Source organism: Hypanus sabinus, chromosome 10 (assembly GCF_030144855.1).
Source record: "Hypanus sabinus isolate sHypSab1 chromosome 10, sHypSab1.hap1, whole genome shotgun sequence".
Lineage (NCBI taxonomy): Eukaryota > Metazoa > Chordata > Chondrichthyes > Myliobatiformes > Dasyatidae > Hypanus > Hypanus sabinus.
In genome coordinates this window covers 11,677,457-11,705,027 of record NC_082715.1, presented here as the reverse complement: position 1 = coordinate 11,705,027, position 27,571 = coordinate 11,677,457, and the positions used below count along the sequence as shown (strand labels likewise).

The window sequence follows — 27,571 nt, the reverse complement described above, 5'->3', positions numbered from 1 at the left end:
CTGGAATATCCACCAAGAGGGCTTCAGCATCAGGTGTTCTGGGAAATTTGGGGTTCCTGTCACTCTAGCTACTTCCCCGGGCTGTAACATGACTGGTTTGGACTGGATGTACCATACAGACCCTCGTCTCTGCTCATCATTCAGCCTAGTGCGGCCACACACTTCCTCAAAAGCAGCTGGAAACACAAGGTGAATGGACAACGGTTTCAGAAAGCTCTCTCCAGCTTTCTCCTTGCAGGCTCCCACTAGCCTCCACACGGTAGAAGTATCTGTGCCCACAAGAATTGAAGCTCCACCTTTCTCGACTGGGTCCGGCCAATCCAACAATAACATACCAAGGACCTCAGCTACTCCCACATCTGACTCCGAAAACTCCAGCTTCAATGACAAGTAACCATCATACAGACAGTCATCCATACTAAGTTCCCAGATCTCTACCGCACTGATTGGCATCAATGGTAAATGTATCAAATTGCGGTTGTAAAACGAATGGTCTAGCAGAGTAACCTGTCTTCTCGCTTCATCTAAACCTTTACTTTAGAGCTACAAAATATTTACATTGGCTGTGTTTAAAATTACAAAACTGTTACAAATTATAACAATAAACACAGAATGGAAGTGAATAAACCACTGGTCCACGGAATACCAATGCAAACTAGTGTATAAGATGATGAGAGGCATTGATCGTGTGGATAGCCAGAGGCTTTTTCCCAGGGTGAAATGGCTAGCACGAGAGGGCATAGTTTTAAGGTCCTTGGAGGTAGTTAAAGAGGAGATGTCAGGGCTAAGTTTTTTTTAATGCAGAGAGTGGTGAGCGACAAACGGACTGGTGCAGAGCCAACAACCTGTCTCTGAATGTGAACAAAAGAGATGATTGTTGACTTCAGGAGGGCACGGAGCGACCACTCCCCGCTGAACATTGACGGCTCCTCAGTAGAGATCGTTAAGAGCACCAAATTTCTTGGTGTTCACCTGGCAGAGAATCTCACCTGGTCCCTCAACACCAGCTCCATAGCAAAGAAAGCCCAGCAGCATCTCTTCTTTTTGCGAAGGCTGAGGAAAGTCTATCTCCCACCCCCCATCCTCAACACATTCTATAGGGGTTGTATTGAGAGCGTCCTGAGCAGCTGCATCACTGCCTGGTTCGGAAATTGCACCATCTCGGATCACTGACCCTGCAGCAGCTGAGAAGATCATCAGGGTCTCTCTTCCCACCATCACGGACATTTACACTACACGCTGCATCTGCAAAGCAAATAGCATTATGAAGGACCCCATGCTCCCCTCATAGAATCTCTTCTCCCTCCTGCCATCTGGGAAAAGGCTCCGAAGCATTCGGGCTTTCACGACCAGACTATGTAACAGTTTCTTTCCCCAGGCTATCAGATTCCTCAATACCCGAAGCCTGGACTGTCACCTTACTGCCCTATTGTCCTGTTTATTATTTATTGTATTGCCTGCACTGTTTTGTGCACTTTATGCAGTCCTAGGTAGGTCTGTAGTCTAGTGTAGTTTATTTTTCTTTCTGTGTTGTTTACGTAGTTCAGTCTAGTTTTTTGTACTGTCATGTAACACCATGGTCCTGAAAAACGTTGTCTCGTTTTTACTGTGTACTGTACCAGCAATTATGGTCGAAATAACAATAAAAGTGACTTGACTTGACTTGTGAGTGCATGGAATGGGCTGCCAGCGACGGTGGTGGAGGCGGATACGATAGGGTCTTTTAAGAGTCTCCTGGATAGGTACATGGAGCTTAGAAAAATAGAGGGCTATGGGTAACCCTAGGTAATTTCTAAAGTAAGAACATATTCGGCACAGTATTGTGGGCCGAAGGGCCTGTATTGCGCTGTAGGTTTTCTATGTTTCTAGTCAAAACATTTTACTTTTACCATTGTGTCTGCCAATTGCTTTGACTGTCTGAAATTGTTCAGTTGTGTTGTAAGTTGTGGATTGTGTTTGTTTGATGTGTATATTGTAAAAAATAATTAAGTGCCATGTAAATTTCAGGCTGTGTAAGTTTCCTGCTCGGAGGAAATGTCTGGTCTGCATGGCTGTACAAAAAATTAGAGGGAATGTTGAGTGCAACCTAGAGTGAAAATTAACTTTCAACTTACAGAATACTTCAAAAAATGTTTATTAGCAATAATTTACATAGTAGAAAAGAGTAACGAAGCATCCACCGGAGTAATCTGGAAAATAGATAGATTAGTCTTTTTACTCTTAGAAGTTCACGACACATTTTCTATTACGTAATTCTATCTACACAAGGAAACTCTAAAAAAAAACCTATATTTCCAACTGAAAACAAGGCAGAACCACAACCAAAATCCTTCATTAGTAGAATATTGAACGGCACTTGTGAAATTATTAATTACAAATGTTCATCAGCATGTGGAATATTAGTATCAGACGAGCTACATCCCATTTTATGCTTCATGGGCAACATTGCCAATCTTACAAGAAATGCATAAAAATATATTACCTCCAATTAAATTGATCATGTTTACAAATCAAAAATAAAAGGAGGAATTTGTGAACTAAGGTTTACATATGACTCAAGTAAAAGGAAATGTAAGGAACCTGAAAAATAGACGACTTGCTGAATTCTAGGTCCGAGAATTGCACTATGGCACCTTTTCTGCTGTTAACACTGACGATCCATGCTTACGGGCCTGTGAAGGAAATAGATAGACAGCATATAGATTTACTTTTGTTTTACTTAGAGATACAGTACGGTAACAGTCCCTCCGGGCCCAATGAGATCACACCGCCCAATTTAAGTCTTTGAAACGTGAGAGGAACCTGAGGAAGCCCACACAGTCCATGGGGAGAATGTACCGATTCTTTACAGATGCTGAGGGAATTGAACCCGTGGCAGTGACACTATTAGTGTGTTACTCTACCCGCTGCCCTAATATGCCGCCCATAAAGAGACGTACTAAATTTTAAATCAACACAGACAAAATGCTGCAGGAACTCAGCAGGTCAGGCAGCACCACTGAAATCAACAAATAGTTGAATTTTTCGTGATGAGACCCTTCAGCAGGACTGGAAAGGAAGAGGGAAGATGCCAGAATAAAAAGGTGGTGGAAGGTGAAGGGGAATAAGGAGAAGGTGACAGGTGAAGCCAGATGGGTGGGAAAGGTAAAGGGCTGGAGAAGAAGGAATCTGATAGGAGAGGAGAGTAGACCATAGGAGAAAGGGAAGGAGGAGGGAGAACACCAGGGGAAGGTGATAGGTGAGTAGGAAGAAGTAAGAGGCTAGAGTGGGAATTGAGAAATCGATATCCACATCATCAGGTTGGAGACAGCCCAGACGGAATATGAGGTGTTGCTCCTCCTCCCCGAGGGTGGTGTCATCGTGGCACAAGAGGAGACAATGGACCATGAGGATGGCACAGGAATCAGAATTAAAATGTCTGGCCACTGAGAAATCCCACCTGTGCTCAACGAGGCAGTCACCCAATTAATGATGGGTCTCACCATTCCAGTGGAAGCCACATCAGGAGCACTGGATACAATAGGCAATTCCAACAAATTCACAGGTGAATGGGGAAAGGGTAGAACTTTGGCCACACAACAGCGATGTGCCGGGAGGGAAGTTAATGAGGAGGTACAAATGGACAAGAGAATCACAGAGGGAGTGATCACTGCGGGAAGCAGAGAGTGGGGGGGTGGGGGAAGGTACTTGGTGGTAGGATCCCCTTGGGAAAGGTGGACGTTGCTGAGAATGGTGTGTTGGATGTGGAGGATCAAGGGGTAGGAACTAAGGGCAAGAGGGACTCTATCACCATTAAGGCGGCAGGAAGATGGGGCAAGTGTGGATGTTCTGGAAACGAAGGAGATGCAGGCGAGGGCAGCATCAACGGTAGAGGAACAGAAATCCCTTTCTTAAAAAATGTTAAACATTTTATCAATTTATAAACTGCTTTGCTCATATGAAGAATCTGTCGAGCAGTTCTTGATAGGAAGCATGCAAATGATTGGAACCTGGAACTCAATGCCTGAGGGGGCGGTGGACTCTGCTACTTGCACAGGATTACAATGGGATAGAAAACCATGGACTAGCTATAGATCAGTATGTGAGAGGCTGCATGGACATGGTGAGACAAAGCAGTCATTTCTTTGCTGAGAGACTCTGTGGAAAGGCATTCTAGTGAATCCATGTCTTCAGGCCAAACACTCTTTGGATCAACAAAAAAATGCATAAGTATTTCTTGATTATTCTAAGTACACTTGACAAGAAAGATTTTGCTTCCTGAATATTTTTGGGCGTATCTTATGGATTTTGGGTTGCTGATCCTGAAAATTGCCATGAAGTTTCCCTATCAGGCATTTTTTTTTTAAATTGGCTATTTCAATTCATAATTCAAATCGATTAAAATGTTGCCCACAATGAAACATGAGAAGTCTTCTATCTTGTCCAGGCATAACTGGGCATGCTTAGACAGGGTGGGTGCAGCATGATAGGGCAGATTTTAAAAAGCTCTAACCTTCCATGAAGAATTTTGATATTTGAGACAGATGTTTCCCAGAATAACTGATGCCAAGATTAAGGAAGGCATTTCGTTGGTCCACAAATCTAACAGGTTATCAACGATAGGTAATTCAAAGAACTTCCAATGAGACTGGAGAAAATTGCATGGAAGGCATTCAAGGATGTTGGTAAAAATTTTCTTAGCAACTACAGAGCACCAAACTGTGTTCATGCTTCAAGCGTACAAAACCATGAAATGCAACGTGTCACTAAAGATTCATCTTCTGCATTCCCATTTAGATTTCTTCCCTGCAAATCTTGGTGCTGTCAGTGACAAGCACGATGAAAGGTTTCACCAGGACATTGTGGTCATGGAGAAACAGTATCAGGGCAACTGGAATCCATCAATGCTGGCTGATTATTGTTGGACACATGTGAGATGCCTCAGAGATTGAGTACAAATGAAAATCATCAAGAAAACATTTTTAGCTTAGCTGAGCAATTGCAAAGCTTCAGGACCATTATGCAATTTATACACATTACGTACATTCAATAAAAGTTAATTTCTTGTTTCTCCAAATTCCTACGTGGTATAAGTAATCTGAAATTATACTTGTGTTCAGCTTCAAGCAGTCTATCATAAACAAAAAAAAAAATCTGAGGAAGCAACAGTTCAGACAAAAATTGTTGTCCAGTGATACCACATTTCAAAATTACACCAGCAAACATTAGTTTTAAACTCATTGAGAAAGTGACCACTGAGTCCTAACGATTATATTTGCATGTAGGAAGACAGTACAGATGATAATTCAGTGAGGTTACTTTGTCACTGTACACAAAGCACCGAGAGCAGGGTGGCAGGTAAATAGCAAATATGACTGGCCGATTAGATATTTGCATTAACAAGGTATACAGGAGCCTAAAAAATGGCCAGAGTGTATTTCTCAATACATCAGATTTATTCCAATTTTAATTTCCTGCTCTGTAAAACACTGATAGAACTTTGCAGTTTTCAGTTACCCACTTAGCCGCTCAGTCAGCTTACTGACATCACACTTGCCGGACTACCCAGCATGCTTGTCTGACAGCAGTCAACAAAGAAAAGGTGGTGATCATGCCACAGGGATCACGTGGGCAGCTTTCTTTGAAAGATGCAGAATACAGACTAAGATCTCGACTCTAGCCTGCTAAAAATTAGAAATGTTCCAAATTAAAGTAGAAGCGGCACAGAGCATACATCTTTCAAAAAGTCTATTAAAAGGTAACTCACGTTTTTCTCTTCCACTGACAGAGTACCACTTATTGTCACAATTTGATATTGTTTGTACTTCAGACTCCCGATGAATCTACGAATCATTTTAATACTTGTTCCAGTCATATTGGTGCGCAGAAGTTTCTGGATTTCTTGGTTACCGGGATCAAAAATCAACAGGCAAAGTGTTCCATTGTTCCTTTCTTCAATGCCTACAATAGTCCGACTGTGACCTAATGTTAGAAAGATTAATATGCTTCAAAGATGGGTATGGTATTCCCAACAGGTTAAACTATAATGAGTTTAAAATTCACCCTTTCAAAGACATTAAGAACAAATTAAATTGTTTTAATGAGTGTAAAAGATTTGCTCAATTGGCTATTGAATTTAATGCTCTTTGGGAAATTACTATTTTTAACTTTGTATTACAATGGGGAACATTTTCTTGATCACTTAATAGCATGCCTTCACATATAAAGGGTCCTGGAAATTATCCATAGTTTACTAAAGGGTCCATAGGCTTTGATAGAGTGAGTGTGGAGAGGATGTTTCCAGAGGTGGGAGTCTGAGACCAGAGGACACAGCCTCAGAATAGAGGGGCATCCGTTTAGATGAGGAAGAATGTCTTTTAACCAGGGAATAGTGAATTGGTGGAATTCATTGCTACAGGCAGCTGTGGAGGCCAAGACTTGGTTAGGATACAGTGGGGAGGGGTTTGGGGGGAAGACAGGAGATTGGGGCTCAGAGGGAAAACAGATCAGCCACAATGACATGGCGGTGTAGATGCAATGAGCCAAATGGCCTGGTTCTGCTCCTATACCTTATGGTTTTAAAAGGACGTATGCTGTGTTGACCGTCATTATTCTGGGGATTGAGTTCGAGAGCCGCGAGGTAATGTTGCAACTCTATAAAACTTTGGTTAGACCAACTTGATTATGGTGTTCAATTCTCATCATCTCATTACAGGAGGGACGTGGAAGCTTTAGAGAAGCTGCAAAGGAGGTTTACCAAGATGCTGCCTGGACTAGAGAGCATGTCTTACAAAGAAAGGTCGAGCGAGCCTGGGGTTTCCTCTTTGGAGCAAAGGAGGATAAGCAGTGAGTTGATCGAGGTGTACAAGCTGAGAAGAAGCAGAGTTAGAGTGGACGGCCATAGACTTTTCCCAGGACTAATATGACGGGGCATAACTTTGAAGTTGTTTGGAGGAAAGCATGGGGGTGTGTCAGCGATAATGGATGTGTGGAACAGCCTGCCAGCCATGGTGGTGGAGGCAGATACATTAGTGACCTTTAATAATCTCTTAGATGGGGACATGGATGACAGAAAATGGGAGGAAAAGGTTAGATGTCAAAGGTCAAAGGATCTGCCCTACATCTTGGGTTATCATGGTGCCCTGTACACTGTTATACAGGCACTTGAATCACCAAAGCATGTTTTAGCTTTATCGTTTTACACATATTTATTTTCTCTGGCCCACACTCATTTCTTCCCATGGTGCACAATTCAGGGCACGTACGAGTTTGCAGACTTCAGATTATTTTGTAGAAACACCACATTTCTTGTCACGGGCACCAGTTGAAGAATGCCTGAAGAGCTACTATGTCTAACCATCCCGCCACTAAACTAGATTGGAAAGAATGAAACACAATCTGTAAAGAAATCTCAAGCCTGATGAGAGTCATATTCAGACATCAGCTAAGACATTTGTGTAATGTGCCAAACCGAAATGCTACAAGTAAAAGCACTTACATCGTAGCATTTCACTTTGGGACATAAACACTTCAATGACACAAACTATGATTTCTTGCCATCTCTGCTACAAACCACAATCCACCTTTATAACAATTGTCACACTTTGCAAAGACCCATACAAGAACCATTTAAAAGATTTGGCCATCTCTTCCCAACTTTCAAACAAGTACATCACAATTGTGCAAATGTGACTCAATATAGGGGTTTGCAACCTGGGGTCCACGGACCCCTTGGTTAATGGTAGGGGCCCACAGCATAAAAAAAAATGTTGGGAATTCCTGACTATAGAACATTACAGCTCTTCAACACACAATGTTGTACCTTCCATCTAACCTACACTAAGATTAATCTAACTCTTCACTCCTACCATAAGGCCATAAAACATAGAAGCAGAATTAGGCCATTCAGCCCATCGATTCTACTCCACTACTCCATCATGGTTTATCTTGGATTCCACTCAACCCCATACACCTGCCTTCTCACCACATCCTTGATGCCCTGACCAATCAGGAAACGATCAACTTCCACCTTAAATATACACACAGACTTGGCCACCACTGCAGTCTGTGAGAGCATTTCATAGATTCACTACTCTCTGGCTAAAAAAAATTCCTCCTTACCTCAGTTCTAAAGGATCACCCCTCAATTTTTAGGCTGTGCCCTCTAGTTCTGGATAATTCCACCATAGGAAGCATCCCCTCCACATCCATCCTATTTAATTCTTTCAACATTTGGTTGATTTCAATGAGATCCCCCCGCATTCTTCTAAATCCCAGTGAGTACAGGCCCAAAGCTGCTAAATGTTCCTCATATGTTAACCCCTTCATTCCCAGAATCATCCTCGTGAACCTCCTCTGAACTCTCTCTAATGACAACAAGATATATGGGGCCAAAAACTGTTGACAATACTCTAAGTGTTGCCTAACTAGTGTCTTATAAAGCCTCAGCATTATCTCCTTGCTTTTATATTCTAATCCCCTTGAAATAAATGCCAACATTGCATTTCCATTCTTTACCACAGACTCAACTTGTAAATTAACCTTCGGGAAGTTTTGCACAAGGATTCCTAAGACCCTCTGCATCTCTGATGTTTGAACCTTCTCCACATTAAGATAATAGTCTGCACTATTGTTCCTTTTACCAAAATGCATTATCATACATTTTCCCAACACTGTATTCATGTGCTACTTTTTTGACCATTCTTCCAATTTGTCTAAGTCCTGCTGCAATCGCATTGCTTCCTCAGCATTACTCATCTTCGTTTAATCCACAGACTTTACCACAAAGCCATCAATTCCATTATCCAAAACAATGTGAAAAGTACCGGTCCCAATACTGACCCCTGAGGAACACCCTCCATTTTTTCCATCATCCATATTCCTATTGGAGAGTTGCTCAAATGTCCCTAACATATCTACCTCTACCACCAGCACTAACAGTGCACTCCACGCACCCACCACTCTCTGTGTAAAATATTTAACTCTGATCTTCCCCCCCATAAACTTCCCTCCCATTCAACACCAACCACAAAGTCCTCAAGACGTCTCATAAAACCCTCTAGCTTGTATATTCTTGTCTTCACCTTCTGTTACTCTCATGTAAACGGTGTGATAGCACCACCTTCCAGCAACATACTGTGTGTATGTATGTATTAGAAAGAAGCATTTTCTTCCTTCCTTCTTCTATTAAATATATATCATTGGATCATAAAATGTTACAGCATGGTGGGAAGGGGGCATTCAGCCCATTGACATCTTACTTCAAGTAAAATCCATATTGCCCCACTCCACTGCCCTGTTCAAGTAGCCTTCCAACTACTTAACCAGTACATTATGATTAAGCTAGCTTCCACTACTCTCTCAGCAGTGCAGTCAATGCCCCCTCTAATATTTTTCTTTACAGCTGCACAGACCAACCATTGCACTGAGCTGGAAATTTTTACACAGCCTTGACACCATGTGGCATATTAAATGTTTTTTTTAAATAATACAAATACTATATAATAATACAGAATGAAAATTGAAATATTATGTACTTCTGATTTTATTTATTAATTGAAGGGTACAGTGAAATGTGTTGGCGCGTGGCCAAGTGGTTAAGGCGTTCGTCTTAGAGGAAGGTTTTCTACTCAGAGAGTGGTTGGTGCGTGGAATGCACTGCCTGGGTCAGTGGTGGAGACAGATAAACTAGTGAAGTTTAAGAGACTACTAGACAGGTATCTGGAGGAATTTAAGATGGGAGGTTATATGGGATTCAGGGTTTGAGGGTTGGTACAATATTGTGGGCTGAAGGGCCAGTAATGTGCTGTACTCTTCTATGTCCTATATCTAGTTATCTGAAGGTCGCTAGTTTAAGCCTTGGCTGAGGCTTGATGTGTGTGTCCTTGAGCAAGGCACTCAACCACACATTGCTCTGCGACGACACTAGTGCCAAGCTATATGGGTCAAAATGCCCTTCCCTTGGACAACATTGATGGCATGGAGAGGGGAGACTTGCACCTTGGGCAACTGCCGGCCTTCCACAAAAAAAACCTTGCCCAGGCTTGTGCCCTGGAAACTTTCCAAGGTGCAAATCCATGGTCTATCGAGACTAACGGAGGCCTACCGTGAAATGCAGTACAACAAAGATAATCCACTTTTTGTAAACTTTTAAACCTGTTCAGCAGTTTGGTGGTTTATTAACAATGAGTTATCATTCTGCATCGATTGTTACAATTTGTAACAGTGTTGTAACTTGAACCACTGACAATGTAAATATGTTGAAACACTCAAATGTTGTGGCCTGTTTATGATTTAGAAAATTTATGGTTTGTATTAATTAACACATCATTAATTACAAGGTATTTCACAATTACATTAGCATATTTTCAAAATCATATTCGGATACCTTCAAATTTACATGAGCATAATTTTAAAATTATATTAAAATAATTTCACAACTATATTAATTTCAACACTATATAAACGGAAATCCCAGCTGTGTGGCAACAAGGGTTATGTGTGTGGGAGTGTTTCAGTTACTCTGCAGCCGCACACCCATACTGCTTAGAGGAAACAGTGAGTGCAGTCCAGACTTTTGTCTCCTTAGGTCATAGTTCATTTTTACACCTGTTCATCGGTACCAGAGCATTCCACCAAGGGGAATGTATTTCCTGCATCTGCTCCAGACTGCATCCACTCCCTCCCCCTCACTTTCCACTTGCATCCTTTTCATAGTCAATACCAAGATGGTCAAAGTCCCTCATTATCGCTATTCTATGGTATTTGCACATCTCCATTGTGCACATATAATGAAGCTACTGCCTTGTATCCTTTCCACTAGATGGCAGTCCACAGAATACTGCCTGTGGCGTTAAGTACCTCCTGTGCTTTAAAGATAATCATTTAAATTCTATTCTTGACTACTCTATTATTCTACTCTTGCTAATGCCCTCCATCTCACCAGTTCTTCACCCACACAAATTTGTTCTCCTTACCAGACTTGCATGAATAACATATACCCCAATAATTAGAAACCAATCTTGTCTGATTTACTTCATCACCATCATAATTATGTACTATGTCATATGACACGGGTGATTATGGTTCAATGAACATTATTGCTCTTGACAAAGTTTTCTACAGAAGTTGCTTGCCATTGCTGCCTTCTGGTGACTGCAGCCATTATCAATACTCTTCAGAGATTGTCTGCCTGGCATCAGTGGCCACATAACCAGACTTGTGATCTGCACCAGCTGCTCACATGACCATCCACTACCTGCTCCCATGGCTTCACGTGACCCCGATTGGGGGGCTAAGCCAGTGATACACCTTGCCAAGGGTGACCTGCGGGCCAGCGAGGGAAGGAGTACCTTACGCCTCCTTCGGTAGAGAATTACCTCCATGCCATCACCCAGCTTCGAAAATACACAATGATGGATGTACTCTGTAAACATGTGCTCTTGGAGTCCAGTGTACAAAATCTTAATATATAACCATATAACAGTTACAGCACGGAAACAGGCCACCTTGGCCCTTCTAATCCGTGCCAAACGCTTACTCTCACCTAGTCCCACCTACCTGCACTCAGCCCATAACCCTCCATTCCTTTCCTGTCCATATACCTATCCAATTTTACTTTAAGTGACAATATCGAAACTGCTTCTACCACTTCTACTGGAAGCTCATTCCACACAGCTACCACTCTCTGAGTAAAGAAATTCCCTCTTGCGTTACCCCTAAACTTTTGCCCCGTCTCAACTCATGTCCTCTTGTTTGAATCTCCCCTACTCTCAATGGAAAAAGCCTATCCACGTCAACTCTATCTATCCCCCTCATAATTTTAAATATCTCTATCAAGTCCCCCCTCAACCTTCTACACTCCAAAGAATAAAGACCTAACTTGTTCATGCTGAAACCCTGGTAACATTCTAGTAAATCTCCTCTGTGCTCTCATATAATTCGGTGACCAGAACTGTACACAACTGTACTCCAAATTTGGTCTCACCAATGCCTTGTACGATTTTAACATTACATCCCAATTCCTATACTCACTGTTCTGACTTATAAAGGCCAGCATACCAAAAGCTTTCTTCACCACCCTATCCACATGAGATTCCACCTTCAGGGAACTATGCACCATTATTCCTAGATCACTCTGTTCTACTGCATTCCTGAATGCCCTACCATTTAGCATGTATGTCCTATTTTGATTAGTCCTACCAAAATGTAGCACCTCACACTTATCAGCATTAAACTCCATCTGCCATCTTTCAGCCCATTTTTCTAACTGGCCTAAATCTCTTTGCAAGCTTTGAAAACCTACTTCATTATCCACGCCACCTATCTTAGTATCAACTGCATACTTCCTAATCCATTTTACCACCCCCTCATCCAGATCATTAATGTATGACAAACAACACTGGACCCAGTACAGATCCCTGAGGCACACCACTAGTAACCGGCCTCCAACCTGACAAACAGTTGTCCACCACTACTCTCTGGCATCTCCCATCCAGCCACTGTTGAATCCATTTTACTACTTCAATATTAATACCTAAAGATTGAACTGTCCTAACTAACTTTCTGTGCAGAGCCTTGTCAAAGGCCTTACTGAAGTCCATATAGACACCATCCACTGCTTTACCCTTATCAACGTTCCTAGTAACCTCTTCAAAAAACTCAATAAGATTTGTCAAACATGACCTTCCACGCACAAATCCATGTTGACTGCTCCTAATCAGACCCTGTCTATCCAGGTAATTATATATACCATCTCTAAGAATACTTTCCATTAATTTACCCACCACTGACGTCAAACTTACAGGCCTATAATTGCTAGGTTTACTCTTAGAACCCTTTTTAAACAATGGAACCACATGAGCAATACGCCAATCATCTGGCACCATCCCCATTTCTAATGACATTTGAAATATTTCTGTCATATATCTTCCTCTTGTGCTACCTCTGCCAATTCCACAAGCACAACCCTGGGTGCTCTGGTATCCTCCCACAGTCCAAAGATAAACTGGTTGATAGGTTAATTGGTCAGTGTAAATTGTCCCGTGATTAGGCCAGGATTAAATCAGGGATTGCTGTGTGGTGAGACTTGAAGGGCCAGAAGGGTCTATTCCAGGCTGTGTCTCAATAAATAAATTTTTAAAAAATTATAGGAAGAATGTGGAAGCTTTACAGAGGGTGCAGAGGGGATTTACCAGGATACTGATCAAGTCTTATGAGGAAAAGTGAAGGAAGCAAGCTAAGGCTTTTCCCTTTGCAACGAAGCAGGATGAGAGGTGTCTTGAAAGAGGTGTACAAGATGCTAAGAGGCATAGATTGAGACTTCTTCCCAGGGTGGAAATGCCTAACACAAAGGGGTATAATTTTAAGGTAACTGGAGGAAAGTATAGGGTAGATGTCAGGGAAGTTTTATTTTACACAGAGAGTGGTAAATGCTTGGAATGTGCTGCCAAGAGTGCTGGTAGAGGCAGATATATTAAGGACATTTAAGAGACTCTTAGGTAGGCATGTGGATAACCAAAAATTGAGATCTATTAGAAGGAAGGGTTAGATTTATCTTGGAGTCGGCACAACATCATAGACCAAAGGACCTGTCCTGTTCCATGTTCAATGAGACAAGCTCTCAGCTATGAGAATCACAAAGAAAATTAGGAAATTCAAGTAATCACAACATGATTTTTAATATATTTACCTTGATGCTGAAGATAGATTGGTGGTTTGTTTGTCCATATGACCTTGGGTTGCAATCGTAATGCTCCATCCCTGCCTGAAGAATAGTACTGCCATATCCTCTCAAATAAACGAGGATGGGTACCTGATGGGCCAGTGGGCTGGTGAAAGTCAGTAATTTGGCACCTATAGAAATGAAAGGACTTATCAAACACCATTAGGAATAGTTATTTATTAGGGAGGCACAACTATAAAGGTGCATACCTCATCCTTTATGCTCTCTGTAGTTAAAGGATTTTTCTCTTCTTAATTTCCCTTTTAACAGTGGCAGGGAAATTACTGGAGATGATGCTGGGGAACCAGATCAATTCATGTAGTCTTGGGCTACAACTTCCTGAAAGAGGGCATTCAGTGTGCTTTCCTTCCTCATCCAGAACATTGAGTTTTAAAGTTCGGAATTGGTGCAGAGTTTAGGTTAGGCCATAGTTCTGGTTACTACACTATTGGAAGAATGTAGTCTTTGGAAGATATATAGATCTTTTAGAAGTGCGTAAGTCCTTCTGGCAAAGATACTGTTATTAATTCCAAACACTGGGGAAGTCTGCAGATGCTGGTAATCCAAAGCAACGCACACAAAGTACTGCAGGGTCTCAGCAGGTCAAGCAGCATCTACGGAAAATAGTAAACAGTTGACGTTTCGGGCTGATATCCTTCATCAGGACTGAGAAGGAAAGGGGGAAGATGCCTGAATAAAAAGGTGGGGGGGGGAAAGAAGCTAGATGGAAGGTGATAGGTGAAGCCAGGTGGGTAGGAAAGGTCAAGGGCAAGATAGGAAGGAATCTGATAGCAGAAAGCAGAGAAGGAGGGGACCCAGGGGGGGGAGTAATAGTGCCAAGATGTCACTCTTAGGGTGGAGGAGTAACACCTTATATCCTAAACACAAAGTACACTGCAGATGCTGTGGTCAAAGCAACACGTTCAACACGCTGGAGGAACTCAGCAGGTTGGACAGCATCCGTGGAAACAAACAGTCAACGTTTCGGGCTGAGACCCTTCATCCTGAATTCTTCCAGCGTGTTGTACACCTTATACCCTGTCTGGGTACCGTCCAACCTGATCATTTTCTCTGATGAACAAATCCGCTCCCCCCCCTCCATTCTACACTCTGACCTTTTCACTCCTTCTCACCTGCCCGTGGAACTCTTTGCCACAGACAGCTGTGGAGGACGTAATTGGGTGACTTAAGCCAGAGATGAATAGATTCTTGATTAGCAAGGGCGTCAAAGGTTATGGGGAGAAGGCAGGAGAATGGGGTTGAGAGGGATAGAATCAGCCATAATGGAATGGCTGAATGGCCAAATTCCGTTCCTATGTCTTATGGTCAAAGGACTGGCTGGAAAGCCAGTGATATAATAGCTACTTAAAGTTAGTTTTTGTTAATCAATGCACTTACTTTATTCCTAGGAAGGTTAACAAGGTATAGATTTCCGTTGCCCCAATCCAAGCTCGAGTGCCCTGCAGTTTGTTTCCAAATGACGCGGCACCTTGAGGATCAAAGCCATCCTTCCAAGCTCCTTCTATCATGGCCTGGATTTTCGGAATAATAGGAATCGCATGGTCTAAAGGAAAAAGAGTGACCAAAACATGTTTGCAGTTATCCATCCAAGTGGAAAACAAAGGAAATTTGTGCAAGATATACAGATTATACCTCCTCATTCCACAGCCTTGCGAACAATAGCCAAAATCCGGATACAAGACCATACACAATAGGCACTGGATTAGGTCATTTGGCCAAATGAAACTGTGCCGTCATCCTATCATAGCTGAGTAATTAACCTCCTCACCCCTCAGTCTTCTGCCTTCTCTCCATAATCTTTCTGACTTCCTTACAAATCAAGAACCACCAACCTCTGCTTTAAAAATACCCATTCTCTTGACCTGCATAGCTGTCTGTGGCAATGATTTCCACAAATTAACCACCCTCTGGCTGAAGAAATTTCTCCTCTCCGTTCTAAATGGATGTCCCTTTATTCTGAGGCTGTGCCCTCTGGTCCAAGACCTCCCCCACTGTAGGAAACATCTTCTCCAGGTCCACTCTATTGAGGCCTTTCAATATTTGATGGGTTCCAATGAGATTCACACTCATTCTTCCAAACTCCAGTGAGTACAGGCCCAGAGCATTGAAACACACCTGATATATTAACCCTTTCATTCTCAGGAACCAGGTGGGGGTGGGGGGAACGGTACAGAAAAAGTTCTATTCAAAGATTTTGCATGCTGGATCGTATCCTTTATAGATAAACTTGGACATCAGTCTCCAAATTTAGGTCCCATTGCAAACCACAGCTCATAAAAATCTTTGATGTTGCCGGAGGTACAGTCCCTTTTAAGTCCATTACTGTTTTCCTGGTAGCTTATCATACAGTATTTCCTATGAATACTAACATTAAAATATTTTTAAATGATTCTGATATACATCATTGACTGTTGGTTCATTTCCGTAGATGCTATCTGACCTGCTGAATTCCTCCAGTGTTTTGTGTGTGTTGCTTTGGATTTCCAGCATCTGCAGAATGTCTAGTGCTTAAGAAATTTATCAGGTAGCCAATCCTCTTGGGTGGGGGTAGGGGGGAAGAGCGAATTTGTGCAAACCATATCAATCACTACATTTTAAAGTGATCTTCCAAAGTGAAAATATGTAACTTAGTCAGGCATTACCAATTACCAGCAAGCACAAATGGGAGGCTGCTTCGCCAAATTAAATGTTTCTTGCTACTCAGCAAGCATGTTGAGAAAACACGTTGAGCATGTTCTCTCAACATGCTAGAAGGATTGGTGCTTTAATGTATTAAAATCTTTACCATGTAAATGGCTCTTATAGTGTTCCAGTTTGATAAGTGAGGAGAGAACCATTTGAAAGTTTCGATATCCACATCCCCATCCTTTGTCTCCTGTCGACGAATGGTAATGATCTGTTTCAGCACTCAGATACACGTGCTTTATATCTGTGCCACTTTGCTGATAAAACTCATTTAGCACCCTCATTAGACCTGCAAAACAAAAATGCATTTCAGTAATTACAGAGGATCTCAATTCCTATGGCAGACAAGACCATAAGATATAGGGCCATTTAGCCCATCGAGTCTGCTCCACCATTTCATCATGGCTAATCCATTTCCCCCTCAGTCCTAATCTCATGCATTTTTCCCATATTTCTTTATACCCTGACTAACCACGAACCTATTAACCTCTGCTTTAAATATACTCAATGACTTTGCTTCCACAACCGCCTGTGGCAATGAATTTCAGATTCACCACTCTCTAGCTGAAGAAATTCCTCTTCACCTCTATTCTAAAAGGACACCCCTCTATTCTGAGGCTGTGTCCTCTAATCTTAAACTTCCCCACCATAGGAAACATCCTTTCTACATCTACTCCATCGAGACTATTCAACATTCGATAGGTTTCAATAAGATCCTTTGTCATTCTTCTGAATTCCAGTGAGTACAGGCCCACAGTCATCAATCGTCCTCATATGATAAGCCTTTCAATCCTGGAATTGTTTTGTGAAACTCCTTTGAACCCTCTCCAATATCAGTACATCCTTTCTTAGATAAAAAGCCCAAAGCTGCTCTCAATATTCCAAGTGAGGCCTTACAGTGCCTCACAAAGCCTCAACATTACATCCTTGCTTTTATATTCTAGTTCTCTCAAAATGAATGCTAACATCACATTTGCCTTCCTCACCACCAATTCAATCTGCAAATTCCCAAGTCCCTTTGCACCTCAGATTTTTGAATTTTCTCTCCATTTAGAAAAAGATGAATTCTGGTCAGCTACAGTACGTACAGGAAAGTTATCAATAAGCTTCAAAGATCAAAATTCACGGTAAATATATTATCAAAGTACATACATGTCACCATAGACAACCCTGAGATTTATTTTTCTGGAAAAAGTGAAATTGAGTTTGACAGAGTGCAGCGAAATAAGGATATTGCCAGGAGTGGAGGACTTGAGTTACAGGGAAGGGTTGAACAGGGAAGGCTTTTCACTCATGGCTGTGAGGCAAAGTACACTCCGATGTTACATCTGCTGAAGTTTACAGTTTGGCTTAGATTCAACTTTATTGTCATTGTGCCGAGTACAGGTACAAAGCCAAATCAAATGCATTTAGCATCTAACCAGAAGTGCAAAGAATAGTGTTATTTACCAAATAACTGCGAATAAGAAGTAAGTGCTACAGCACACAAATGTAAAAGTACTGAGACAGTACAATATACAGACAGACACACATACTTTATTGAAACTGGGTTTCGTTACAGCCGCACCAACCAAGAATAGTGAAGAAATATAACAATATAAAACCATAAATAATTAAATAATAAGTTAATTATGCCAAGTGGAAACAAGTCAAGGACCAGCCTATTGGCTCAGGGTGTCTGACACTCCGAGGGAGGAGTTGTAAATATGGGTACAATACTGCTTAGCGCTGTAATGTGAAGTTCAGCAGGGTCACAGCCTCAGGGAAGAAGCTCTTCCTGTACCTGCTGGTGCAGGAGCGGAGGCTCCTGTAGCGCTTACGAGATGGAAGGAGAGTGAAAAGTCCATGGTTAGGGTGAGATGCATCCTTGATAATGCTTTTCACCCTGCCCAGGCAGTGCTTATGGTAGATGTTCTCAATGGTGGGCAATTGGGTGCCGACAATCCGCTGGGCAGTTTTCACCACACGCTGGAATGCTTTGCGGTCCGATACGGGCCAATTGCCACACCACACTGAGGTGCAGTTGGTGAGTATGCTCTCAATGGTACAGCGGTTAAAGTCCGTCAGCGTCCTGGGACAGAGGTGCGCTTTCTTGATGCTCCGCAGGAAATAAAGGCGCTGTTGTGCCTTTTTGATCAGGATGGAGGAGTTCAGGGACCAGATGAGAACTCCAGAAATGCGAACAACAAGGAATTTGAAGCTTGATAAACGCTCCACTACAGCTCCATTTATGTAGATGAGGATGTGAGTGTGGCTCCTAGCATGCCTGAAGTCTACAATGATCTCCTTGGTCTTCTGGGTGTTAAGGGCCAGGTTGTTGTCAGCACACCACACGGCCAGGTGCTGGACCTCGTCCAGGAGCTTTCAGTCCCACACCAGCAGGTTCAGGAACAGTTATTACCCTTCAAACATCAGGCTCTTGATACAGCGTAGATAACCTTACTAACCTCAACACTGAAGTGATCACATATCTTTGGACTCATTTTCAAGGACACTACAACTCAAAAGTTCAAAGTAAATTTATTATCGAAGTGCATATATGTCACCATATACTACGCTGAGATTGATTTTCTTGTAGGCATACTCAAAAAGATCCAGTAACAATAGTAGAATCAATGAAAGACAAAAACAGGGCGGACAATCTCTGTGTAGAAGTCAACAAGCTATGCAAATACAAAAAAAGAGAGAAAAAAGAAACAATAACAACATCATAATTGCCGATGTAATAACACAGGGTAAAAAAGCAAGAACAATTTATTTACTAAGATTTAGCCATTCCAAACACACATAACATACAGAAATCAGTAAGTGAAAAACACCGGAAATATGCTGAATTAAAAGAGGAAATTGAAAGACTATGGAATGTGAACAGCGTATATATATATATATATGTATACACACATTGTCCCAATAGTAATATCTACAACTGGTATCATCCCAAAGTCACTGCACAATAGCATTAAATAATTAGGGCAGCATGGCAATATCATGCAAATCTCCATAAAGCCACAATACTAAACTCCATTGAGTAGTCTGTAAGTTCCTAGTAATTGACAAATGAGCGTACTTGGCTATGCCCGTACCAGCTTGAGTTGAGAGAAAAAAGTAACTATAAATAAATAAGCAATAAATATCAAGAACAAGAGATGAAGAGTCCTTGAAAGTGAGTCCATATATAGTTAATTCATGCTCTCAGTATTATTTATTTCATTACCATTATCACAAGACAGAGTCCAGAGGAAGTTTGTGAGGATGATTCTGGGAATGAAGGGGTTAACATGTGAGGAGTGCTTGGCAGCTTTGGGCCTGTACCCACTGGGATTTAGAAGAATGCGGGGGGATCTCATTGAAACCTACTGAATGTTGAAAGGGCTAGATAGGGTAGATGTGGAGAGGATGCTTTCTATGCTGAGGGTATTCAGAACTAGAGGGCACAGGCTCAAAATTGAGGGGAAACCTTTTAGAAGAGAGGTGAGGAATTTTTTTTAGCCAGAGAATAAATCTGTGGAATTCTCTGCCACAGACTGTGGTGGAGGCCAAGTCTGTGGTTGTATTTAATGCGGAAGTTGATAGTTTCCTGATCGGTCAGGGCATCAAAGGATATGGCGAGGAGGCAGGTGTATGGGGTAGAGTGGGATCTGGGATCAGCCATGATAGAACAGTGGAGCAGACTCAGTGGCTGAATGGTCTAATTCTGTTCCTCGGTCTTATTACATGTATTTGCACAGATTGTTTTCTTTTGCACATTAGTCGTCTGTCAGTCTTTGTTTTTGTGTAGTTTTTCACTGATTATATTGTATTTCTCTGCTCTACCGTGAATGGGCACAGAAAAAAAACTCATGGTTGTAGATGGTGACATATACATACACTGATGATAAATTAAGTTTGAACAGGTTAGGGCTTTATCCTATGGAGTACAGGAGCATGAGGGGAGATCTTATAGAGGTATACAAAATGATCAGGGGTATAAATAGGGTGAATGCATGAAGGCTTTTTCTTTTTCTCCTCAGGTTGGATGAAACAAGAAATAAAAGTCAAAGATTTAGGGTGAAAGGTGAAATTATTAAGGGGAACGTCCTCGCTCAGAGGATGGTGTAAGTGTGGAAAGAGATGTCAGCATAAGTTTTAGATGCAGGTTCAATTGTAACATCTAAGAGAATTTTGGATAGTTACACGGATGAGAGGGGTTTGGGGGTTTATGATCCAGGTACAGGTCGATGGGACTAGGTAGAAGATTAGGTTGTATGGACTAGAAGGGGTGAATGGTCTGTTTCTAAGCTATAGTATTCTATAACTCTATTTTAATATGAATTAAATGTCATAATCAATTATGAACAGTGATAAATAAGCTCAGCAAGTCATTTTTCAAAGTAATTTTGCGATTACAGTTGATGGGAGTTTGAAGCAAACTGAAAATAATAGTACAGTATAATTAGTACAATTAATACAGTTAAAGCTATGGAAATTCTCATCCAATTTCTATTCAATTTTATTTGAGCTTCTGTGCTGGCATTCTTGCTCCTCAAGAGGTTGCTGGTGGATTTAATTCTCCCCCTAGAAACTTCAGCACACAATTTTGCCTGATGCTCCACTGCTGTGCTGAAACTGTACCTCATTGTGAGCATTTAAACTGTGCCCTAAAGGTTGTCACCCTCTACCTGGTTGGTGTGTTAAATATATTTCACGATCGTACACAATCATATTTCCTTCTCCGGTTTCTGATGCAGATGGTGTTGACAGTGTGGAGTTTACGATGATTTGTCTACAGATTTTAAGAATTGGCTTATTTATACTGTTTTTATTGCAGAAATTATTCAGTGCGCACTTGTTGTCCCTGGGCAAAAAAAAATTGCACAGCGCAAGATTTTTGTGCAGTTTGGTCATTAAAAATTAGAGGGAACACTGTAGGAGACATCAATTTTTAGAATACTGCTGTTAAATGGAGGTCTCCTCCAGGTGCTCCAGTTTCTTCACACAGTCCAAAGACGTACCAGTTGGTGGGTTAATTGGTCATTGTAAATTGTCTTGTGATTAACTAGGATTAAATCATGGATTTTTGGGTGGCATGGTTCGAAGGGCCTGAAGAGCATATACCACACAGTATCACAATGAAAATAAATACATTTCACAAATGGAACTAAAGCAGTCGTTCCCAAAAACTTTGTGAGTTACCACCACCCTGGCTCCAAGACCACATCTCCAGTTACGCTACTTCCTTTCCCTTTTTTATTACATCAATGTTCATTCACTACAAAATCCTTTAGAACATCCATGAAAGCTGCTGGTCCTGTCTCCATGAAATTGGGGCAGCTGCTTAACCCTTACATTCTGTTCAGGACAAATTTAACCCGTTTTGACATTTGACAGCAATAAAAACACCCAAAATGCCATTTTTTTTAAGCTGAAATTTTATGACTTTGCCTAAAGTGACCCAGATTACACAAAAGTGAAAATTAAAAATTTTATACTTTTGTACAGGTGCTACAAATTTTTGTACATAGATGTTGTTCTGGGTCAAATTTGACCCGGAACAACAGAAATGGAATAAATGTGGAATAGATCCATCAGTGTGGGTCAAATCAAGGAAAATGGTGGTTTTAGAGTCAAAAATGGAAGACCATGCATGTAACTGACCTACGTGCTTACATGGGGCTTCTAATACTGGCTGGCATGTGTAGGTTCCAAGGTCAGGATCTTTTAGTCTTTGGAATGCTGAGATGGGAAGACCAATTTTTCGTGCCACCGTGTTCCTGGAAATGTTCTGTACCATATCGGCGGTGCTCAGATTTGACAACCATGAGACAAGACATGCACGGCGTGTCACTGACAAACTGGCAACAATCAGGGATGTCTGGGACAAGTGGGTGGAAGGGCTGCCTCTCATGTACAACCCTGGTCCTGAGGTCACAGTGGATGAAAGACTGGTTCCATTCAGAGGTAATAAATGCCTGCCCTTTTATTGTTAGACTAGTTAATCACTGCTTCAATATACACATGCTATTGGTTGTGATATCAAATGATTTTTCCCCTTTTTGTGTTTTTGCAGGTCGCTGTCCTTTCCGCCAGTACGTGCCTAGCAAGCCAGGACAATATAGAACCATAGAACATTACAGCACAGAAACAGGCCTTTTGGCTGCGCCGAACCATTTTTCTGCCTAGTCCCACTGACCTGCACCTGAACCATATCCCTCCAAGCTTTTCCCTCTTCACCCTTAACCCATGTCCTCTCGTATTTTTCTCCCCTGGCCTCAATGGAAAAAGCCTGTTTGCATTCACTCTATCTATACCTATCATAATTTTATACACCTCTATCAAATCTCCCCTCATTTTTCTATGCTCCAAGGAATAAAGTCCTAACCCATTCAACCTTTCTTTGTAACTCAGTTTCTCAAGTCCCGGCAACATCCTTGTAAACCTTCTCTGCACTCTTTCAACCTTATTAATATCCTTCCTGTAATTTGGTGACCGAAACTGCACACAATACTCCAAATTCGGCCTCACCAATATCTGATACAACCTCACCATAACATTCCAACTCTAATACTCAATACTTTGAATATGGAATAAAGTTATGGGCAGCCTGTGATGCACGTGCTTGGAATATGCAAGTATATAATGGGAAGCCAGCGGGGGAGCCCCGGAGAGAGAATAAGACATGTGCGTCGTGTTGGAGATGACAGAAGGGTTAAGAGGACACAATGTGACCTGTGACAACAACTTCTCATCTCATGAGCTTGGCCAGGAGCTCCTAAAGAAGAAAATCACAATGGTGGGCACTGTGAGGCGGAACAAGCCTGAGCTGCCACCTGCTCTCATTGCAACAAAGGGGAGAGATGTCGTCTTCTAAGTTTGCTTTCACCTACGACACCACAGTTTTCTTGTATATGCAAAAGAAGAACAAGAATGTCATCCTTATGAGCACATTACATAAGGTTGCAAAGGTCAATGCTCAGGAAAACAGAAAACCAGCCATCATCCTTGACTACAATGCCAACAAAGGAGGAGTGGATGACAAAGTAACAGGCACATACAGCTGCAAGAGGAGAACAGCCAGCTGGCCTCTCACCATATTCCATAACATCATTGACATATCGACCTACAATGCCTTTGTCATATGGAGTGAGCTGAACCCCACCTGGAGGGCAAGCAAGAGGAACTGGAGGAGGTTCTTTTTGGAGGAGCTTGGAAAGGCCCTTGTGACTCCTTTTATGCAAAGGCGACACCACCTTCCCCGCACAGCAGCCTCAGCAGCACTGGTAAGGGCAGAGCAGCGATCTGAACCTGGCCCTGGTCAACAACAAGTCCCACGAGAAGCAACACAAGGGGACGCAACAAGGGGAGGAAGGAGATGCAACTTCTGCTCTGAAAAAAGGGACTGCAAAACAGGGACAACTTGCTGCAAATGTGGGAAACACATGTGCAAGGGCCACACACGCAAGGGTTCCTACCAGTGCTTTGAATGCGAAGACTCGTTTGCAAATAGCAATTATTTTTTGTTTTGTTTGTTCCAGAATGTTCTTGCTATTTTCAGTTTCAATAAAATATATTTAAAACATTATGGCTGTTATGTTTTCATGTCTCAGGTAAAATAGGACCTGATTTTGTGTGATAGTAAATGTTTTTTCTCCATAAACAAGTGGAGTAAAACCTAAAAAATATATTCTCCCTGTTCTCTGAAACATTAATTAAGGATTAATCACCTATTTATTAATGTCAGATAAGCTATTTATACGGTCTAAATAGATCTGTGGTTCAAAATTTGGTATAGACACTTGTTATGAGGGGATTCTTGGGCCGGGTCAAAATTGACCCTGACCATACTGTGAAGGCATAGAATATGAACAGTATGTAAGGGTTAACTGGGCCAAAATGTACTTCTCCCAATGTGTCCCAATTAACTGGAATCTACTATATTCACAAGTATTCAGTAACAAGATAAAGGATAACAAGTTAAAAGAACTAGAATTACTAAATTTTACGTTAGAAGCAGATATATTAGGGACATTTAAGAAACTCGTAGATAGCTCAGGGATGATAGAAAACTGAAGGGAAGGGTTAAATTGAGCATGACACAACATCTTGGGCTAAAGTGACTTGTACTGTACTGTGGTGGTCTCATTTTTAGAATATAGAACATTGTTTTCACTTAAATAATAAGATATTGAGGGTGGAAAATATTGTTAGTTAAAGATTTTGACAGACAAAGGGTTGATATTGGCTTTGAGCGTAGAAACCAGTCTGCAGCTTAGTTTGTTATAAATATGACCTTAGATTTCAGCAGAGACAACTCTTAAATACTTGCCGTTGTTTATCTTGTATTCAACTCGAGGATATGAGACACATAATTTAATAATACAAAGTTGCAAACAAGACTGATTTTTTAAATTTTTGGCTGTTGCTATGGGTATACAGTGGTATGCAAAAATTTGGGCACCTCTAGTCAAAATTTCTGTTACTGTGAATAGCTAAGCAAGTAAAAGATTACCTGATTTCCCAAAGGCATAAAGTTAAAGATGACACAATTCTTTAATATTTTAAGCAAGCTTACTTTTTTTATTTCCATCTTTTACAGTTTCAAAATAACAAAAAAGAAAAAGGGCCCGAAGCAAAGGTTTGGGCACCCTGCATGGTCAGAACTTAGTAACACCCCCTTTGGCAAGTATCACAGCTTGTAAATGCTTCCGGTAGCCAGCTAAGAGTCTTTCATTTCTTGTTTGGGGGATTTTCACCCATTCTTCCTTGCAAAAGGCTTCTAGTTCTGAGAGATTCTTGGGCCGTCTTGCATGCATTGCTCTTTTGAGGTCTCTCCACAGATTTTCGATGATGTTTAGGTCAGGGGACTGTAAGGGCCTTCGCAAAACCTTCAGCTTGCGCCTCATGAGGTAGCCCATTGTGGATTCTGAGGTGTGTTTAGGATCATTATCCTGTTGTAGAAGCCATCCTCTTTTCATCTTCAGCTTTTTTTTAATATAAACAGACGGTGTGATGTTTGCTTCCAGAATTTGCTGGTATTTAATTCAATTCATTCTTCCCTCTACCAGTGAAATGTTCCCATACCACTGGCTGCAACACAAGCCCAAAGCATGATTAATCCAGCCCAACAGTTGGAGAAGTGTTCTTTTCATGAAATTCTGCACCCTTTTTTGGCTCATTGTGGCCAAAAAGTTCTATTTTAACTTCATCAGTTCACAGGACCTGTTTCCAAAATGCATCAGGCTTGTTTAGATCAAGACGTACAAAAAAGCTGGATGAACTCAGCAGGTCGGGCAGCATCCGCTGAAAGAAGCAGTCAACGTTTTGAGTTATAGACAATAGGTGCAGAAGTAGACCATTCGGCCCCTCGAGTCTGCACTGCCATTCTGAGATCATGGCTGATCATTCACTATCAATACCCAGTCCCTGCCTTGTCAGACCCTTCGTCAGGACTAAAGAAGGAGGGGGCAGGGGCCCTATAAAGAAAGTGGGGGGAGGGTGGAAAATCAATCAGAGGAAAGATCAAGGGGTGGGGGAGGGGATAGGCAGGAGAGGCGAAGAAGGAATCTAAGGGGAAAGCACTATGGGTAGTAGAAGAAGGCAGTCATGAGAGGTGATAGGCAGCTAGAAGAGGAGACAGAGTGAAAGTGGGATGAAGGGGGAGGGAGGGAATTATCGGAAGTTGGAGAATTCCATGTTCATACCAAGGGGCTGGAGACTACCCAGACGATATAACTCAACTCTCCTTCACATTCCCATCTGGATATGTCCATACATGGCCTCCCCTACTGCCATGATGAGGCCAAACTTCGGTTGGAGAAACAACATCTCATTTGACCACAGCATCTGCAGTGTACTTTGTGTTAGGTTTGTTTAGATGTTCCTTTGCAAACTTCTGATGCTGAAGCTTGTGGTAAGGATGCAGGAAAGGTTTTCTTCTGATGACTCTTCCAGGAAGGTCATATTTGTGCAGGTGTCACTACACAGTAGGACAGTGCACCACCACTCCAGAGTCTGCTAAATTTTCCTGAAGGTTTTTTGCAGTCAAACGGGGGTTTTGATTTGCCTTTCTAGCAATCTTACAAGCAGTTCTCTTGGAAAGGTTTCTTGGTCTTCCAGACCTCAACTTGACCTCCACCGTTCCTGTTAACTGCCATTTCTTAATTACATTATGAACTGAGGAAACAGCTACCTGAAAACACTTTGCTTTCTTCTTATAGCCTTCTCCTGCTTTGTGGGCATCATTTATTTTAATTTTCAGAGTGCTAGGCAGCTGCTTAGAGGAGCCCATGGCTGCTGATTTTTGGGACAAGGTTTGTGGAGTCAGGGTATTTATAAAGCTTTAAAATTTGCATCACCTGGCCTTTCCTAACGATGATTATGAACAAGTCATAGCCCTAACAAGCTAATTAAGGTCTGAGACCTTGGTAAAAGTTATCTCAGAGCTTAAATCTCTTGGGGTGCCCAAACCTTTGCATGGTGCTCCTTTCCTTTATTTCCATTCTAAAATTGTACAAAACAAAACTAATACACTAACCTTGCTTAAAATGTTGGAAAGAATGTTTCATCTTTAACTTTTTTTTGGAGATCAGTTCATCTTCTACTCACTTAACGATTCACAGTAACAGAAATTTTGACCGGGGTGCCCAAACTTTTGCATGCCACTGTAGTTTATTACAAGAGAACTACATGTGAACCTAGCTTATCTTTTCTAACTCACAAGGTTAATCGAATAGCCTTTGCGTTTGCTATTGATTTGTACAAGCATAAATGGAGCTGTGCTCTCTGCATTGTTTGGAGTTCATTGTTGGAGGTTCTACTCCCCATGATACTGTGAATAAAGCTCTCTTTACTTTGAAGTCCGTGTCTAATTTAGTTGCGATCAACTTTAGTCATATTTCTTTAGCAAACCAATATCCCTAATAATTTGGCGACGAGGATGGGATCCTTATAGATACAGGATCCAAGTGAACCCTGATAATAGTAAATTTCTCTGACAATGTGAGGTATGCTTGGGGAAAGGCTGACTGTGAGACAAGACCAGTGGGGCTAGACTGGTGCAGATGAGGGGCCCGCCTGGCCGGTGACCATCCCTGAGCGCCTGGAGAGGGACAAGATGGAAGATGGAAGACAGGGTCCGAGACACACAGGGTGTCCACTGAATAGTCAAATTAAAGGACGAGGTACTTT

General features: G+C 41.7%; 1 protein-coding gene across 5 annotated transcripts in view; it reads right to left on the bottom strand.

Moving 5' to 3' along the window:
• Positions 1–2,124: 2,124 nt before the first annotated feature.
• Positions 2,125–27,571, bottom strand: part of zufsp (zinc finger containing ubiquitin peptidase 1) — a 56,446-nt gene continuing 30,999 nt past the window's right edge. For 4 of the 5 annotated variants that reach the window (XM_059981427.1, XM_059981425.1, XM_059981424.1 and 1 more), the window contains 5 exons: positions 16,509–16,697; positions 15,101–15,266; positions 13,670–13,833; positions 5,747–5,961; positions 2,125–2,672 (listed from right to left, as the gene is read on the bottom strand). In XM_059981427.1, coding sequence (XP_059837410.1) covers positions 2,625–2,672; positions 5,747–5,961; positions 13,670–13,833; positions 15,101–15,266; positions 16,509–16,697 — 782 coding nt within the window. In that variant the 3' untranslated portion in view covers positions 2,125–2,624. The remainder of the gene's footprint in view (positions 2,673–5,746; positions 5,962–13,669; positions 13,834–15,100; positions 15,267–16,508; positions 16,698–27,571) is intronic. The other variant, XM_059981428.1, reaches the window with a different exon arrangement.